The sequence below is a fragment of the Muscardinus avellanarius genome (genome assembly GCF_963383645.1).
Source record: "Muscardinus avellanarius genome assembly, chromosome: 4".
Lineage (NCBI taxonomy): Eukaryota > Metazoa > Chordata > Mammalia > Rodentia > Gliridae > Muscardinus > Muscardinus avellanarius.
This window is the reverse complement of record NC_137789.1, coordinates 47,425,859-47,445,457: the sequence shown is the minus strand read 5'-3', so window position 1 is coordinate 47,445,457 and position 19,599 is coordinate 47,425,859. Positions and strand designations below refer to the sequence as shown.

General features: G+C 42.1%; 1 protein-coding gene across 1 annotated transcript in view; it reads right to left on the bottom strand.

The window, feature by feature from the left end:
- RUNX1T1 (RUNX1 partner transcriptional co-repressor 1) overlaps window positions 1-11,912 on the bottom strand; it is a gene marked incomplete at both ends in the record, with an annotated part of 132,192 nt that extends 120,280 nt beyond the window's left edge. The window contains 4 exon segments of the mRNA XM_080693949.1: window positions 11,514-11,570; window positions 11,573-11,653; window positions 11,791-11,815; window positions 11,817-11,912. Of these exon segments, the coding sequence (XP_080550075.1) occupies window positions 11,514-11,570; window positions 11,573-11,653; window positions 11,791-11,815; window positions 11,817-11,912 (259 nt within the window).
- Between the last annotated feature and the right edge of the window lie 7,687 nt (window positions 11,913-19,599).

Sequence of the window (19,599 nt, the reverse complement as noted above, 5' to 3'; positions counted from 1 at the left end):
CTAAAATGGTTTTTAGATTTGTTTAGGCCTCTAATCAAAGGAACAATTCTAGCTCATCTAAATACTCAACATGCACACCATTTTACTTACAATTTCAGGGGACTCATCTGTTATAAAAGCCTATTTATGAAATTCAGTATTTTAAAAAATGAAATTGAAAACAGGGTAAGGTGTGCATCTATGCAAATCCAAGCAACTTCATAATTTTATAGCTCACCTAAGATTCATCCTATGCACATAGTGTTTTTATTGGGGGAGAGGGTGTTTATTTATATATTAGGTTGCTACAATACACAGGCCAAAATACAGCAGCAATAAAATATGCATTCCATGATAAGACAGCACAATGAAAGGGAACCAAGGTGCAAATAGATTGGAAAGAAAAGAAACAATACACTGTTGGAACCAAAAAGTGTGTTTTGGCCTTGGCAACACCATGTTTCGGGGCAGTTTTAAATAACTTGCATTCAAGCCATCAGCTTTCATTCCCTATTCAAGAAATCATCAAAAAGGATCCCAGCTGTTGCAGACATCCACACTCAAGGAGCTTACAAACCCTATGGACAGTAGTGATGTTAGATGTGATAGATTCTTTCCTTGGGGAAGAGAGGTCATGTAGGCTTCAGAGCAGAAAGCTGAACCACAGGCTAAACGGGAAGACTAAGGGCCAGGCTGGGCTTCCCCAGAGGAATTGCTGAGGGGCCCAGGCACCCAGGCAAGAGGCAGCCCAGGGACCTGGAGCAGGCTGAGAGAGAAAGGCCAGGCAATGCAGGGCTGGTGTCTGTATGAAACATCCCCATATTTCCAGGGGTCAGTTAGGACCAACCTCTCCATTCAGTATTTTCTGAATGAAGAACGAGCCAGAGCAAGGAGAGGACACTACGACTGGTTTCTAAATGAAGGAAAGGGGTGGACAATTCCAGAGTGGGCAAGTCAGATGCTAAGAAGAAACAAGCCTTTTAAACGCGTGTGCGTCATGTCATCCTCCCACAGCCACAGAAGTCATGCCATTATGGGAATTATTTCTAGAGTAAGAAGAGTGGCAGGAGATTAAGCAAATGGTAACTAGGTCTCTTCGCCACTACTCTGTACCGCCTTCTGGCAAGGAAGAGAGCAGCAGCACAGTCCCCGAGTAGGGCAGCACCCCAGCCTGACAAGGAAACCAGGAACTTTATAGTGGGTAACATTAGCACAAGGATTACAAAACACTCAGCGGTACCAGAGGACCCAAGACTCAAAGGCTCCTTCCAGCCACCAACACCTGGGCATCTTCTTCCTTCAAATCAAGTAGTATTGTCCCAATCTTGTATATACTGTCATTAGTAGAACTTTATGCAACTTTTTGTACTACTTACATTTTTCTGCTTCTTGTTTTTTTTTTTTTTTTTTTTTTTTTTTTTTTTTTTTACTTAGGAAGGTATCTCAAGAATTCCCTACCAATGCATATAAATTAGTCTTAGTCTTTCAAAAAAGATTGATATTTTTTGTGCTGACGTTCTCTTTTTGACTGTCAATGATTAATTTTTTCCAAACGCAACTGACAAAAGAGGAGTGAAAGTCTTTAAAAATTCAATTCTGAAACATTTTCTAACAAAACCACAAACCCCAAATTTGATTAAGGTTCAAAAAGCAAAAAGAATTGCCAGCATGTTTTCAAATTAAGTGATGCTAGAGAAAACAAGGCAAAGACCTTGAAATAATACAATTTTGACAAACCCTACCCTAAATGCCCTCATATGGTTATATATTTTGTTGCTGATGTCATTTCTTCCAAAAACCAAAATCCCGTAAGTCAGAACAATTAACAATGAGCAATTTAATAATGATTTAATTCTGCCCCTTTAACATATAAAAAAGGATTCCTTTAATTTTCCAACACAAGGTCTCCATTTTTTTTTGTGTGTGTGTGTGTGGTACTAGGGTTCCTGGAAACCCTTCTACCTCCAGGATATACTCCCAGACACCTATTTTGTATATTTTTATTTGGAAACAGGGTCTCTTAAACCAGCGCGGCTGGCTTCGAACCTGCATGATCCTCCTGTCTCCACCTCCCAAGTGCGGGGATTACAAGCATGCACCACTACACTCGGCAAGGCCTCCATTTTTAAAAAAAAATAATTTAATTTTTTATTCTGTATGGTACTGGGGATTGAGTGCATGGGCATTCTAACTCGGAGCTGCACTCCCAGCCATATTTTACTTTTTATTTTGTAACTCAGTAAATTGTGAAGGGCCTCAGTAAATTGCTGAAGCTGGCCTAAAACTTGCAATCCTCCTGACTCAGTTTCCCAAGTACTGGGATTACAAGCATACTCCAACACATCTGGCTGGCCTCCATTTTAAAACAAAACTGAGATATACCCCTAGCTCTTTTTATTTATTTTTGAGATATCCTCTAGCCAAGTTGCCCAGGCTGGCATGGAACTTTGCAATCCTCCCATCTCAGTCTCCCCAGGTAGCTGGGATTACAGGCATGCTCCAGACTCTGTGCTATTTTCAAAGTCGATTTGAAAAGCATCATTGCACGACAAAGTATCTGGTTTACAGACAATGTCTAGGGTATTGATCTGTTGAATTTGGGTCAAAGACCCTCCGTAACTACTTCTCCTTCTGCCCACATGAATATGGAGCCCAGTGTCTGGGGCCTGCTGGTCATCACGGAATGCTTTTGCTTTCTTCAACCTCTCCTTAACTCCTTATTCTATCATCTCTACCTTCTCTTTCCCTGGCACATAATGTTGCACTTAAAATGCTTTAGTTTTATTTTTTATTATTATTTTTGTGGAACTGAGGATTAAACCCCGGGGAATTCTACCTCCAAGCTGCACCCCTGACCCTATGTTTTATTCTTTATTTTGAAACAGGGTCTAAGTTGCTGAGGGCCTTACTAATTAGCCGAGGCTGGCCACAAACATAGCTTAGCCTCCCAAGTACTGGGATTACAAGAGTGTGCCACCATGCCTGGCTTCCAATTAAAAAGTTTTATAAATTATCCTGCAAACCAAAGTCCAATGGCTGAAATGCATAAAACATAAACCACAGGGAGCTCTAGTTGAATGGGATGCTATAGGTCTTAAAACCCAGCCAAGTAGACCACTTTTTATTCTTTCCACATAGCCAGAAGGCATCTGCAAAAGGGAAACAGAAGAGTTTGAAATCCATTCAGGGAGTTAAAACACATGAGAATGCCAAGTCCCAAAAAAGTAAATAATGAATCTTCCATGTAACAACCACTTTGGAAGGTATACCTACTGTTTGACAGCCCGGTCAACACCTCCCAAAGATAGATGAAACCATAAAATTCCCTGGGGCATACAAATGGATCCAGAGGCTCCTCTCTAGATTCCCAAGATTCTGAGCCTGTGGGAAGTCAAGGAAGCTTCTTCTTAAACACCCAAAAGGATTCCCAAATCCTGGCAAGCTAAGAGCGCTTGATAATCCATTAACTCTTCCCCTTCTCTAAACCCACCCTTCTACCCAAGCTTTAGTTATTTCCCTTTACAATGTCTCTTGCACCTACTTCTTCTTTCTCATCCCACTAACCAATTCCTGGTGGCCACTCAGCAAGATCTAAAATCTTAAGAGCTCCAATAACCCAGGCCCTCCTCACTCTCCAGTGAACCTCACCCAGTACAACATCTCGGAAGCACAATTTTAATTGTGCCCATGGTTTCTCCTGGACTAGTGCCATTTTTAAATTCGGTTTTATTATAAGATTTGCTTTGCAACAGTGTTTGTTGTTTAAAAGACATCCAACTAGAAAATCTAATTTAAAAAGGCAATTTATTACCCAAAAAATCACAACTATTCTGATTTTACAATTGTAGGGAGACAGACAAAATGTCCTGTACCCAACCTGGTCACCCTCTGTGGCACTTCTCAACCCTGAAGGGTCTCAGAGGGCAGCGTTTAAAACTTCCAGCTGACTCAGAAGATAGTGCTAAAATCAAATCCTTGATATTTAAGACTTTTGTGATATTTCTGCTTTTATCTCCTACTAAACACCCAAGGGACCATTTTGGATGCAGCCACTTTTTTTAATGTGTTCTCCATCCCCACCCACCACTCTTCCAAAAGCCCTTCCACAGCGGGTCTTCTGCACACCTCATTCCTACCTTATAAACTACTATATCCTCATTAGAGTAGTTTCATAGTGATAAATCCTATCTGCCTCAAGACAAATTCCAATTCACTCTCACCCCCACCCCAAATCCTACTTACTATACCCTTCAATTGGTAATCAAGCCCCACCATCTCTGTAGCTATTTAATTTGTCCTGAATGGATTTGTCATTCAGGAATTGAGCCTACTACCTGCTCTGTATCTTCACCTAGCACTCTGTTCTACATTGAGTAGGTAAATACTTATTAAATATGTATCACAGGTATAAACATTTTATTCACTCACAGGTGTAAACATTTTAATTTTCTGTCGCGTGCTCCAAAAGGTGTCTTTACCAGGGTTACAGAAAAAGTGTGCCTTTAAAAAAAAGATCAAATTGTGGTCAATGGGTTCCTCATTTTATTGTTCCTCACTTCTATTTTCCTCTGACACCCTCTACATGCTCCCTCTAGCTGTCAAAGCTTAGCCTGGGCTTGACAGTGGAGATGGATCATTTTTCCTTTCCCTTTAGACCTGTGCTGACCTACCTACACTTATTTAAACAGAAGGAGGACGAGTCATTGTCCACACTTGTTTCCCATCAGGGGTTGAATGTGGATCTCATTTCTACATAAATCTAGGGAGAGAAGAATAAAAATGTGTGACAGGTGGGCAAAGAAGTTGGGTAGTAAAGGAAAATACTTGCCTGAAACATGGGAAAAGTTACAGAATCCTAGCAGTCACTTAAAAAGAACACTTTCACAGGAAAGAAGGATTACTATGTCAGTCTGATAAACACCACAGTTCCAGTCCCAATATCATCTGCTGTTCTTCCCAGCTGTGTTTGCTCATCACTGTGTACATAACATATGCAGAGGCTCAGAAAATAAACTAGCAGTCTTTCATGACCTGTCTTACAATCTCACATCTTCCTCTATCTTGAGGTTAGGCAAAGGGACATGGTGCTCCTACTTTTAACTAGACTAACCAACTTCCTAAGACTTTGTATGTAAAGCACAATTTGTATCACAATGCTTATAACCAATGGAGGGGATGGCTTCCTAGTTTCTGATATTCTACTTGTTAAGTTAAATGAAAATGCATTTGACACATTCTCAGCAATGCTGCTGGGCTCTTGCCCTGGCATGGTTATCACTCAGGCTCTTTTAGGCACTATAATCTATCTTCTTACTTCATATTATTAGGCTCTGATCTCCTATCTAAGTGTTATTAGGTGAGTCCTCCCAAATACCCTGTATAACATCTTACAGTTGCTGCTCTTCCTGGTTCCCTGATCATCTTATTGCCTGGCCATGTCTAGCTCATCACTACTCCAGCACTGTTTCTCTACATATCATCAGTGACCGCTGCTCTCTTGTGTTTTAGACAAACCTCTCTCTCCTGGTGATGTTTTCTCTAATACTTGTGTGTTACTGGAGACTGAACTGAGGGGCATTCTACCTCCAATCTATACTCCAAGTCCTTTTTTTTTAACTTTTATTTTGAAACAGGGTTTTACTAAGTTGCTCAGAGTCTTGCTACATTGCTAAAGCTGTCCTTGAACCTGTGATCCTCCTGTCTCAGCCTTCCAAGTAGTGGGATTACAGGCTTGCACCACCATACCCAGCAATTTTCTCTAGTATTTTTCTGATGTAATATTCAATCCAGTCAATTACCAACTAAGAACTCATCACACACAAACACACACACACACACACACACACGTATACACACATATACACACACTTATAAGACAATCTCCTTTATGACAAAGAATTTAAATTTGGCTCCCCACTGAACTTTCAATACCAATGCAAAAACTGTCTACAGCTCGTGAAGCAACAGCAGCTCCGCAGGCTTCCATTTCTAATGACAGATGAAAATATTACTTCCAAGCCCTAAGCATCACAGCAGAAGTTTCCTAGATATTGCTAAATTGCTCACCTTGATCAAACCAGAAGAATGTAAGATCTCCTAAGATCCAAAGAAACCCAACTTGGGTTCACTGTTAATGATTAATAAAGTTAGAATCAAATTTCTAACATGTTTTGATCCCCTGTATTAATTTTATAAACTAAAAGGAAAAAGTCAGGTGCTGTTGGCAATAAGTTTTTAACTGTCTCCAGTAGCAAGAACAGACTGTTTCTTCAGATAAAGTAAAAGGACAATTTTCCAGTCTTTCTTTACTTAAGCCAAATGACAATGTGCCCTTGTTCATCTGAATAAGCTGTTACCACATTCTCTCCAAAAATGGTTCAGCGAGGTCATTTTCTAAATTCCCCAAGTGACTCAGGCCCAGACTTTAAGACTGCGGGGTGCAGTGCATGCCTGGTAATCACAACCACTCTCCAGCCCTGCAGCCTCCGTCCCACTGCCAGGAGCCCCATTCATCATCATCTTGTTCACTGACTGTGCAAGAAAAGCATGAAGCCTACTTTCCTTGAATAAAACCTAAACTCTTTAGACTTCTTCCCTGTTCAGATTCATTCCTCCATCATACACCTCTGAACAAGTTTTAGTAACAAGACTTAAGACAATCTCCTATAGTCCAGGGTGGCTGTGGAAGATTGCTTCCCCTCCCCAATGCCACTGCTTCACACAGTAGAGTGGGAAGAAAGTGATGTCCACCCACAGCCATTCCCCACTCTAGGAAGAGAGACTGTGCCCCTCAAACTCGTGATCTAAAATAGAAGCACTACGTTTATTTTCTACTCTCCTAACAATGGGAAATATCCAAAAACCTACTCCCATGTCATCCAAAGACTCCTACATATAACCATCCCCTCGTTTTCTGAGGGCTGGGATGTACCTCTGGCAACCCAAGCAGTCAGTACCAAAAAGGAAAGGGAATCTCAATTTGGCTGTCACTTAAGAGTACTGCACACCCATACTAAGTCCATCATTTTTATAATATAGAGAGTGATTACACCAAGCAACCAGTTACAAATTCTTTTTCTCTAGAGCAAAGGACGGTGCAAACATCCTCTCAAGAAGTTTTCTGGAAGTTGGACTCGGTTGACTGAGAGATCCCAAGATACAGACTGACCAACTAGGGCAAGTTTAGGGACACAGGGCAGAAAGCTGTTCCAAAATGCAGGATGGGTCCAACAAAAGGAACAGATCGACCCCTCTAGGCTTAGTGCCAGTAGGATGCAGGTATTCTGACAAGGAAACAGAGGCACCAGGGTTAGAAGTATTGAGGAATACAGTCTGTAGCAGAATCTTCCTTCTCTGGGTAGGAAGCAAGGAATGGTTAAGTGAAAACAGAAGATGGATGGACAGAAAATTGCTAAGGGGACCATCAAGCCAGTTTTCAGAGAATAAGGTCCTAATCATTAGCTCTCGGGCACAAAGTAGTCACTCATTGGGGGGGGGTAGACCTTAATTTTCTAAATTGGCACCAAGAATTAAGCCAGACAGCAATTATGTTCAGTCTTAGATCAATGGAATAGAGTTCTTAGAAAGCCAGTGAAATGTTGTTTTATCATTTACTTAATATCTGTGATTAAAATGTGTGTAAAGGTTAAGGCCAGGCTCATAGTAGGTCTTTAAATTTATCAACTCCTCTTCCAACAACTAGACACACAGCCCTTAAAAGCCCAGAGCACACTTAGAAGTGGTCTGTGCCCCAGGTGTTAAAAGACTAATGAAGCCAGTCAACCACATTCCCCAAGGCACTTAGAGGTACTTAGATTGTTGGAGACACAATGGAAAAACTTTGTGCCTTTTGCATTCTTCTTCCACAAGATCTATATTCTAAAGGCCCTATTCACCCAAATGCTGATTTGCCTTGGAGACCTCGATCAATACAAAACCTTCAAAAACAAATGTCTGCTTTACTCCTTCCTGAGATACACTACACAGGAGATAACAATCAGAATTACCAATGCAGGGGGTTTTAAGTTGGTCTCTTAGTCATTGAAGATGTTAGAGGTCAGAAGCAGTAAAGTTGGTTTTAAACTTTTTCAAAGAAGAAGGCGCCTTGCCTTAAACATAGACCATGGGCCATTCCCTCATTAGTGATTCTTATGGGAAGAACCATAAAGTATGAATATGAAAAGTCCCAGGAATCTCTCTCCTATTAACACCATATAGAGTACTGTGGCTTTATCATAAAATATCCCAAGTGATGGATTTATGTCTATGAATACATTCTCTAACAACCATATGTCAGCCAACACAACATGTCACTTTGAAGGGCTGCTTGGGCTTCAATTTGGAAGTTATATTCCTTAAGAGTATCACTGACCGTTTACATATAGTAATAACAAACACGTACATACAATGCTATTCTTCAAACAACCTCTTATTTTGAGATGGTGTTTCAGAAGAAGCACTGTATCCGTTAATATCAAACACATTCATGTGTCAGTGTCTGTCCTCTCCTTGATCCATTTTGGAGATGGTCTGCATTTATCTGTTAAGAGTGTGTCTAGCAATTCAAGTGTGAAGCCACAAGCTACAAAGCTAATTGATCCTAAGCAGCGATCAGGTCTCACCCTGGACAAATTACTTCAGCCACAAGTCAACCCAAGTGCAATCAAGGATTGAATCAATATTGAACCGTATCCAAATTTCATCAGTCTCCCTTCTACTTTCATTCTCTATGCCCAGGTTTCATATGGGTAGCACTGTCACTCACTTTCTTGCTACAGGAATGAAGTATTATTTTTATTATAACTAAGACACATTATTCTTTTTAATTAGTACTAGATGATTTTAAAAGAACATGTCTTTCCTAGAAATGTCACCAGTAAAATGCATCCAATTTTTCTCTAATGTGGTGCTTTCCCTGTCCATAAAACTTATTTGATTAGCAGTACTATAGAAGCTAAAGCTTTTGTATGCAGGCACTCAAGCATAATTTAATCATTTTATTTAAGCATGAAAAAAATTATTCTGAAAGCCCTGTTAGGTAAAATATCCCTGATTAGTTTAAACTTACATTTGCAGGTATATTAAAGGTGAAATAAATCACAGAATGCTCAGTATGCAATGGAAAAGTGTTAACTTTGTTACAATAGTCGGCAGTAAGTTAAATATTGTAGTATTAGAGGATATAAGGAATAGCTATCTCATTTTAAATAAATGTATTTAAAAAGGTTATTTTAAAATAAAATTTGTTTTGTGAAAACCCTTTTTATATTACCAGGATTTTCACCTATGGGAACCTCTTTTATAGTCAAACATGATGAGGTCCTAATTGCATAATACTATTTATCTGCTGAGGATAAAAGTACCAACAAATGAAAATGCACATTAGGCAAGAGATTGTCAGAATAAAAAATTGGGGTTTTTTTATTTTTTTGTTTTTTTGTTTTTAAATAACCCACTCACATTAACAAAAGACTGCAGTAGCTTCCAAATTATAGGTTGTTATTTTTAGTGGAAGTAGTTCAATATTCATATTGGAGCAGATGTAGCAGTTTAACAAAACAGCTCTTCAAATCCTACACAAATTGAAAACAGGAAAACTGATTGCATTTTCTCTTATCACTTTCCTTTTCTGAATTGACACTTCTGGCCTTCTGAAAATTTACACATGGCTTTCATCTCAACAGCACCTGCTGATCAAATAGAAACCTAACATTTTCATGAAAATGGTATAAAGGGCTAGTTTTGTTCTAAACACTGTAAAGGGCATCAATGCCTGCTTGGTGGCAACAATTGCTATGTATAAGTCATATTCATAATAGTTTGAAAATTTCATTAAGCTGCTTAAAAATAGGCTTAGTCTCTTCTGGCTGTTTTTCCATGTTCACTTTCTGGATGGCTCTAATTTCTTTAACTCAATGTCTGCCTAATAATTATGTAAAGACTATGCAAAAATGCATAAAATGGTAGATGGCATTAAGAAGATAATAAGCACTTAGATTTTCCCTATCTCCGCTTAAAATATGCATATATCGATACATTCCCTATGCACAGGAGCATAAAACACATACATTCCATTCATTTCATATTCCACCCAACAAAAGAAAACTGGAAGAAGTCAGAGCCAGGCTCTGTTCTTGAAGGGCCCCTACACATTCTTTATCATATAGACTTAGCAGGTGCTTGGCTGTTTTGAGCACCAGAGACTGGGGAAGAATGGATGTCACCCAGGCCCAAGCTGGCCTCCTGAAAGAGATGAATGACCACTTTATAAGGGCCTCCCTGGAGAGGGAAAGGTAAATCTTGAAAATGGGTCTTCTCCTGGGTAAAATATGCAAGATTGTGAGACACATAGCTTCTAAAATTTTTGCATAAAACATATTTATGCAAAAATATATATAATATCTAAATATTTCTATGCAACATCCACTCCTGGGGAAAATGAATGATGTTTCTCAGATAAGTTATCTGTCAGTTTATTCATCGAAAGAGCTCTATGCTTCCTGTCTGCCCCATTTTGCTGTCCTGCCCCATTTTGCCTGGGTGATAAGGTAACCCAAAGGCAGAAATGACATACAGTAATATATGTGCCACTCTGACCAGTTGGTCTGTGAATTTCAGTGTTTCATCATGCTCACTGAGGCAACAGCAAACCTGAAATGTCAATATGCTCAGTCAATGGAAGTAAAATAATGGGACTCTATTGTCTTACCCCATCGATCTGCCGCTGTCTACAAGGAAACATGCCCCTCTGGCTTTAAACAAATTTTAATTAGGCTTTTAGTTACTGGATCATATCTACCTATGAGAACACCTAGGCTGACAATGAGAAAGAGCCAAATGCAATCATTTTGTCTGCTTTTATTCATCTCTAGAACCCTCTAAAGTTGATATTATGATTTTTTGGAAATACATTCATGAATCAAAAAGACAGTGCTTTCTTAAAAAAAAAGAAACCACACTCCAAGCAAAAACTCATGGTTCAAATACAAAATCTACCTAACAGAATGACCCCCCCACATAGCCAGAGTTGAGCCACACTATACAATCAAACTAATCCCACGTTAAAAGTGGGCTTCATCTGCTTTCCTCGCTCACACCAGCAGTTAACACCAATTCATCACCGATTCAAAACAAGGTACATAAAACCAAACATTAATGACCAGTCCCCAAAGCCTCTCCGCTCTTCTCTCCTAAAGGGCAGGGGTAATGACAGTCCTTCAAAACAAGCCGCTGAGGAAGGCAGGGGTGTCGGTGAAGCCCTAGCAAGGCATTTTAAGTCACTGGAATCGCACCTAAGTTCCATAGCCTTTCCTTCTTCCGCCAGAAGGGAGGCAGCCTCACCTTAAAAATTAAAAAAAAAAAAAAAAAAACACGCACTAATCAAGTTGTTAAGCAGTTCCTTCTCTCCCTTCATCCAAAGGCTCCAGCGTCCAGTCAATAAATAATCTATTGTTCCCCCTTTATCGAGTCCCTTTAAACCTATTCAGACTGGCAAAACTAAACCCAATTAAAGATAAGGCCCAGGGTAATCTCACCTCGGTGAGTCCCGTCTGGATGGCAGAGGTGATGGGCGATAGCGCTGGGGCCAGGGTGGCTGCCTCTGCCTCGCCCCGAACAAAAGGCAGATTGCTCCCTCTCCCTCTGCTAATCTTGAAATGTAAATTCTTTCCGCCAGCTAAGAGGAGCGACAGATAACATGTTACATCTTCACTTCTCCTGCTCTTATCGACTTCTGCATCGCTGGGGAAGGGAGCGCGGGCTGCCTCCCCCCGCCGGCCGCCCCTCCCCCGCCCCCCGCGCCCCCCAGGTTACCTTCTGGCGGAGGGGCGCGCGCGAGGCGGCCACGGCCGAGCCGGCACCCAGACCGCGGCTTTGTATTCATTAAACACACATCGGAGCTTATCAGAAGTAAAAGGCTTGTCAGGATGGCACATTGTGAGTGAGGGAGTGTGTGCGCGCGGGAGGGAGAGGAGAGAAGCCAACGTGCATCAGGGTGATTACAATATCAGCAGGGCCCAGATGGAGGCAGAAAAATAAACAGAGGGTGCGTGTGAGACGGAGCGGGAGAGGGAGGAAAAGTGGGGGGAGAGAGAGAGAGAGGGAAGAGACACAGGCAGAAGGGGAGAAGCCAAAAGGGAGGGAAGAGGCGGGGGTTCAGGCCCCACTGTGGGCCTGGGAAGTGAGGCCAAGGTACCCTAAGACTGGCTGGGGGTCGCCTGCGCGCCCAAATCAATCCGGAACAAGGAGAAAAGGGGGGGGGCAGACCAAACAACTGCATTTCCCTGCCCCTGGGCTAAGCTGCGGGCGTTCAAAGAGGTTCGGTCAAGGTCACGGAGGGATCGTGAGCTCCCTTTGGGCTGGGTGTAACAAACGCGACCTCCAGAATCTCACGGAAGTCCCAAAAGCCGCAATTTGCAAAACAAACCCAGAGAGTCCATAGGGCGCCCTGCAGCCTCCCGGACCAACCTCCAGTGGGAGTTCTGGTCCCTTTCTCAGCTGCTCCAGATACTCCTAAATTCCAGCCCCCACGCACCCACACGTGCGAGGCCAAACACGGGCAGATACCAAACAACACCCGTCTGTGGGCTTTAATGTGTCCCAGCTGAAGGCTCGAGCTGCCAGCATCATTGTGATAAGGAAGACCACTTGTGATTGGTAGCTACAGGTGACTGAGACACCTGCTCCACCTCCAGAAATCGTGTTAGGGGGATGGGGGGCTCCTTATGTGTACATCTGAGAGTCTTATTTTGGAGGTGGGAATTTGAAATTGAAGTAATCAATCTCGGCTTGTGCTGCCTCGCAGCTCCTCACCCACCCAGAGCCCGAGAATCAATCAGACAACAAGCAGGGGCTAAGGCTGCTCAGCCAGACCAGCGTTCACCCTCCTCCCCAACAGGGTCAGAAGGGAGATACACCTGAGTAGTCCCTCAGGAGCCCCTTTTCACTTTTAAATGCACCCATCAGACAATCTGAACATCTGATCAGATCCTTAATGGAGTGCAGATAATGCGGCAAAGAAGGTTCTTTTATTGGGAGGAGAGGGGTATTTGGTTGTGTTGTGTTTCAAGGCACTGAAGCCTGGTTAAGCAGCTCTCATACCAGTATGGAGAGTGCGTTCAGCACGGAGGAGCCAATAAACCACCTAATTTTTCATGCCATACACTGGAGCCCCCAGCTGCTGTAAAACTTGGGGTCATAAAATATCTTGTGCTTGGGATCTCTGTAGCAAGGGATAAAATGGGGGCGGGGAGAAAGGTTGGGCTAATGGGTGGAGAAGGGCAGCAGGAGAGAAGTAGCAATTACCTTTTAGGAAAGGCAAGTTTTAGGAGGCCCTTTAGGAAATGAGGATGGGTATTTGATTAATCAAGCATCCTCCCTCCAAACCTTTTAGCAAAAAAAAAAAAAGGGGGGGGTTATGTATAGTGGACTCCCTCCCACCAAAGGAAAAGCAGCGGAGGGAAATTTGAGAGGTAACACAAGTGAAAGAAAGCTGGGCAAAGTGGGGGAAGGGCATGTGTGAAAATCTTGTCATGCAATGAATGTCTGATAAAAAAGGGACTGCTACAATCCTCCAGTAATCCAATAATGTGGAAAACCTTGTGGTATCACTGAGAGGAGAACAAGGTAATATTTCTTCATAAATCTTCAGGAAGTGACCAGGTTCAATACTTAGAAAAGGGTGCAAGAGTAGGGAGGATGTAAACCACTTGGCTGTCTGCATTACAAAATCCACTGAGCTCTGAAGGGGGGGGGATCTGTCATTCCTTTGTGTTTGTAATTTAATAACAGATTTCTGGAGTATCATTTTAGGTCTCATAAAAGGTCCCCTTTCATCTTTTCTCCCACTATTACAGAACACTGCATTCAGAGTAACTAGACGCTACCACACATACCCTTCCCCTTTATTACATTTTAGTTAGATCAGTCTGGACACAGACTACATACAAACAACCAAAAATCCAATGAAACTCTAGGAAGAAAAAAACTGCAACTTACAAATACTCACTGATTTTTCCATTACATGCTCTCTTAAGAAATGCTATTAAAAAATACACTAGAAGAGACTTAACACTTCAAACCCAGAAGAGACTTACATTTTCCTTTAAAAGGCATCCTAGACAGGAGGCATGAAGAAAACTGTACAAACGCTAATCTGCCAATGTTCTTATTTTGCAAAGGTACAGTATTTCTATTACCTTGCTTGTTCATTGACTTTTGGCTCACAGTTGTAGGAAAGATCAGCCAGCTCTCGAATGGGAAGAATCCATGACGCTCTTCCAAAGCAAACATTTTACTTCAAAGCTTTCAATTTTTTTTTAAGAAAGCAGTGCAATAATCAAGAAGTATAATCACAGAATAAATGTATAACAGAAAGTGGTGTCTATAATCACAGCTGTCTTAAAGTCCAGGCTAGAGACTAGAAATCTTAATTTCAACTAGTTCTTTTCTTAATAATAGGTTACCTTCCTATAAAAGAAGAGGTCCATCTGCCCCAGGCAGATAAGTTTTAAAGCATTAATTCAGATAAAAATCTAGCATTTTCTTTCTTTGAGTATGTGAATTCTAGTGTGCTATAATGTGAGAATTCCAACATATGACCATTATGGCATAATATCTCATTGCTCAGCTTGTCATTATTTCATTTGTAATTCTTATGTTAATTATGTTCATAATTACTATAAACAGATGTGGTAGACATTCATGTGACCTTTTATTGCAGAATGCATTCCTCACTCATTTTGCTTTAATTTCTCATGTGTGTGGAGCTGAAATGCAGAAAGAAAAAGCCTTTCTAATTTTCTAATGTTTTATATGCATAAGTTAAAACAGTACCTACCTTCTACTTCATCTGCATTTTAGAATATCAAAATATACTTAACGTTTAAGCTGCTTTACAGCACATTTCTAAATTGCACACTGAACCCACTGCTGCTCACTAAATTGTAGCTATGGATGCCAAACAAAGGCTAGCATCCATCTCTAAGTTGTTTGTCTTTTTTTTAATATCAAAGGTTAATGCAGCAGAATTGTGCTTCAAAACCAAGTGCTTAGCAGCTACATAGCGATTTATTCACTCATAACTTAACCATCATTCTCTTTACATAAAACACATTTACAATAAAATCAGTATGGATTTCATTAGCTGAAAACCTCCTCGAATTTCATTTCTTTGGCCCTAATCTATAATTAGTGTGGACAGACAGGTGCAAACCCTTCTCTTCTACAGATGGCTACTGGAAATAGTGCAAAGTAGCTCCTTCTGTTTAAACAACACAGAGATAACCTGCTCTGTCTTATCACTTACAATTACCTCCATTAAACTGAACTAATGTTTGCTTTAATAAAATGTTCACTGTTCTTTAAACATTATTTAGGAACTCTTATATTAATGGCTGTAAAAAAAAAAAGTGAAGTTGGAAGGTGTCTCTTTAGATAATAATAAATAGCTGGATAAAATGTCCCCATTGATGGGGTAATACTCTGAGGTTCATGAAGATTTATTATTTTTTATAAATAGGGTCAACTATAATTCCTTAAAGGACATTCAGGTGACAAATATAATTTAACAAGTAAAAAGGGGAAACAATATTTTTCTAGAAGTTTATAAGTATGAACAGGTCAATTTTTTTCTTATAGATTTTGAGTTATTTTGTATTATATAGGTCTTAATCCCCAATGGTTTTGAAAGGATACTTATGTTAACCTAATTTTATGATTTGCTTAACTTCTGGCAGATTATTCCCCAAGTTGAACGAGTTCATTCTTTTAAGGCACATTTTAAAAATTAACTATGACTCTAAGTGCACTTTGCAAGCACACGGTTAAAAACAACTATATTCCATAATAAATAACTTCTATAAAGCCAAAGCTCACCTCTCCCAGCTTCTGCTCTCAACAAAGCCTGTGGATCAGGATGTGATGAATAAGGTGTCTATAAAATAAAGAACCTTTAGAGGCCCAAACAGCAACAAATAAATAGCCTTTCTCACTGAACTTACATAACTTACAGTAAGAGACTCCAGCAAAATGCAACTGACTCAGGTTTTTTTTTCACATGCAAATCCTGCAGGTGCCAATTTTTCAGACTGCTTTGCTATGAAGAGCTATGTTGCCTGCATAAAACCTCAATGAAGAAGGCTTTGCATTCAGTGCCTGTCAGCTGATGTTCATATCAAAGAAGTGAGAAACAGGATTTGACAGTGAAGAATGTCCTAAACTGACAACCACTGGCCAGCATTCCTATTGGAAGCATTTCTTTCCTGTGATCCCTTTTCAATGTTAAAAAAAAAAAAAAGTGGGGAGGAGGGTAGCCAAGCTTCTATTTTACAATAATATAAATCATAATGACACCTTACATTTGTGTAGTTCTTTGCAATTTATGAAGTGCCCTTTTATCTGAAAACATTTAGACTAACACCTCGATGAGAGAGCTCATCATTAAATAATAACATCAAGAACAATATTTGGCTTCTTTCAGAAAAGAAAAACTGTATTAAAAAGCTGCAGTCCTGTAGATAAAATGTTACTGTCCTACTATTTCCAGCAACTTGGGATTTAATAGGGCCACTGGCATTGTACAGCAGGTAGACTACTTCTTATTAAGAAGGGCTTTTTAAAGATCATTTTAAAATCAAATTATTAGCAGGTATTAGTGGGTCAAAGTGGCTTAGTCTATAGAGGAAACTAGTATTTCAAAGACTTCTGGTCTGCCTTGAGTTGTTTAAACATTAGAGAAAAAAATAGATGGTTTTCTCTACTGCCTTTATCAGGTATGAAATACTGGACACTGGAGAAACTACATACTGAATTTCTCCCACACAATATTTAGCTTTTCAAATAAAGTGATGCTGTCTAGATGGTTTATAATTTAATTATTAATGTTTAAAGAAATATATTGAATATAAAACTCTTCTAGTATAATCTTAAAGCCACTTTTTACATCCAGAATGAGCCTGGTTTCCTGGTTGTTCTGTCAGCATTTGGTTTTATGAAAGAATCCATGGAATATCAAGTACTAAATACAGCAAAAGAAAAGACAGCTTTCAACTTCAACATCCATCCTTGCTGCAAAGAGCCCAGATCAAAGTAAGATTCTAGAATAATATTGGATGACATCGCAGACCTTTCAGAAAAAGTAATCGTAAAAAAAAAGGAAATGAATTATCACCCCATTTCACTTATCTTCCCGTCATTATAATGTTAATACTAGACTAGGCTTTAAGGATACACAAGGGAGAAATGCATAAAATTATAAATTTGCTTCTCTTCACACACATCAGAGCTGACATAAACACCCAAATTGGGGCTATGATAGTTTAAGAGACGGTATCTTTTCTAAGGAATTGGGTGACAGAAGAAACTGGACACAACAGAATACTCACGTGGTCAAGGCAAACCCGCTGCAATAAACTAAAAGGAGACCATCACTAACAAACCGTTTATCACAGAGAAGCCGGGTCAATTGGTATTCTAGGGAGTGTGGACTCACTGGGCACAGACCCAGTTCCACTCCTGTTCTATGCAAAGTAGGGTGATGATAATAAAAGCCACTGAGTGCACTTAAAAATGGTACAGATGTTTAGAAGGAGACGAGGCGGGGGAAAATCCTGTAAAACACATTTCAGTTCACACAGAAGGTAGGAAGAATGCTTTGGTCAGCAACCCGACCTTTATCAGGAGATAAATCAATTTGCAGCAGCTGTGGACAGCCATTTATATACAGGCCCTGGGCAGATTAATTAAGGGAAGCGAAGTTAAAAATTCAAGAGGGCTCAGAGTTACATTAAGCACATGAAGTTGGTCTGGAGTGGCCTCTCCAGTTCTTCTGGCCCCCACTCCCTGGTCCTGGCTGTTCTGAAAAAAATCTCCTCCCAAGGAATACTAGCATTTCCTTAAAGAGACCTTATGCAGATTTCAGGGTAGATCCGCAGCCAGGGCGTGACACATTGGAATTCCAGGTGCCCAATCTTGAAGGAAAGCTAAAGTCAAAAGATGTCTCCACTATGCTTTGCAAGGAATAAGGGGAGCAAGGGCTACAGGACTCTTCAGCCAAATCCTTCCAACTGAAAGGCCTTTGGGGGGAAGAGGAGGAGGGAAAGCAGCTATTTTTAGTAACAGTCCTAGTTCACATCCTACTTCCCGGAATAATCATAATACTCAAACTTTTCCAAGGGTTGACTGCCCTTACAAAAAAAGAAAAAGAAAGAAAGAAAAACAGCTTTAAAAAACTGATTTAGGAGCCTTAGGCTTACATAACTGTATTTGCCTAAAGCATCCTGTTCAGCACAAGGTCTGCCCTGGGAGAGGGGTCTGGGGGTGCCAACTAATCCGGTCCTTTTCTGGATCGCCAAAGGGGCGGCGAGGAGCCTAGTCGGGCGCGGGGCTCCTCTCCACTGACCCCGGGGCTACACCAGAAAGATTTCTTTAGAAAACGAAAAGAATTCTCTGGACGCGGCTCCGGTCCAGGCCCGACCAGGCGGGAGCTACTAGGCACAGGGTTCTTCTCCCGGGTCTGGAGAGGCAAGAGCCGCCGAGGCGGGGCTGCGATCGGAGCCCCACCAGACCGAGCGGGGGCTGCGGGTCCTGGCGCACGGAGGTCCCGCGTCCCGGGCGGGAGCCGCCTACTGGCGCGGGGACAGCCACCGCCAGCTCGGGGTCCTGGGGCTCCCCGCTGCAACACCCCAAGTGCCCAGCCAGGAGTGGCAGGAAAGTTCACGGGGGGGCGCCGAGCGCCTGGGTACCGCTAGAACCCCCCACCGCCACACACACACACACACACACACACACACACACACACACACACACACGGCAGCCGGCTCCCAAAGTTAAAATTCTGCCCCTCTCGCTCCTAGGACGAAGTTTCCCACCATCAGCAGCCTCTCGCGTCCAGTTTTAAAACCCCAAGGTGCGGGATTAGGGCCACCTGCCCAGCGCACAGTGGGCACCTGGACTAGTTGTTTTCGGGATGAGAGGGGTGGTAGTGTTCACTCTTCCTGTTCACTTATGGTAGTCATGGAGGAGAAAGAAGAAGAAGAAGAAAAAAAAAGATCTTTAAAAGACAGCGCGGGGGATCTAAGAGTCAACGCTGCATCTTGGCTGACCCGCGAAGTTCAGTGTCATCGCAGACTGGAGTCACCCGCGAGGCTCCTCTGCCCTGCGGCGCAGTCCTGCCCTAGCTGAGCGACAAGTACAGCCAGGAGCTCGGTCGAGTAATCCAAGCGGCGTAGACGGCCATCGGAATAGTCACGGACACTAACAGCCCGGGCCGGTGCCCGCCAGCCCGCCCGCCTGCCCAGCCCAGCCCGCCCGCGGGCACTTACACTGCTCAGGGCCGGAGAGTCCCACCATCCGCCGCGGGCTCCGAGCTGCAAATAAAACTTCTGGCGTGTCGGGCTGCCGGCGGGGCCGGGGCGAGGGCGCCGCTCCCCTCCGGGGCCGGGAGTCCGCGCTCGCCCAGCGCCTGCGGCTGCCCGGGCGCCGTGCACCGCGAGCTGCGCTGGAAAGAGCCCGGGGTCGGGGACGCCAGCCCAGCGCAGCTCCGCGCAGAGCCCGGGACGCGCGGAGCTCAGCTCAGCTCCCCTCCTCCCACTGCTCCTCCTCCTCCTCCTCCTCCTCCTCCTC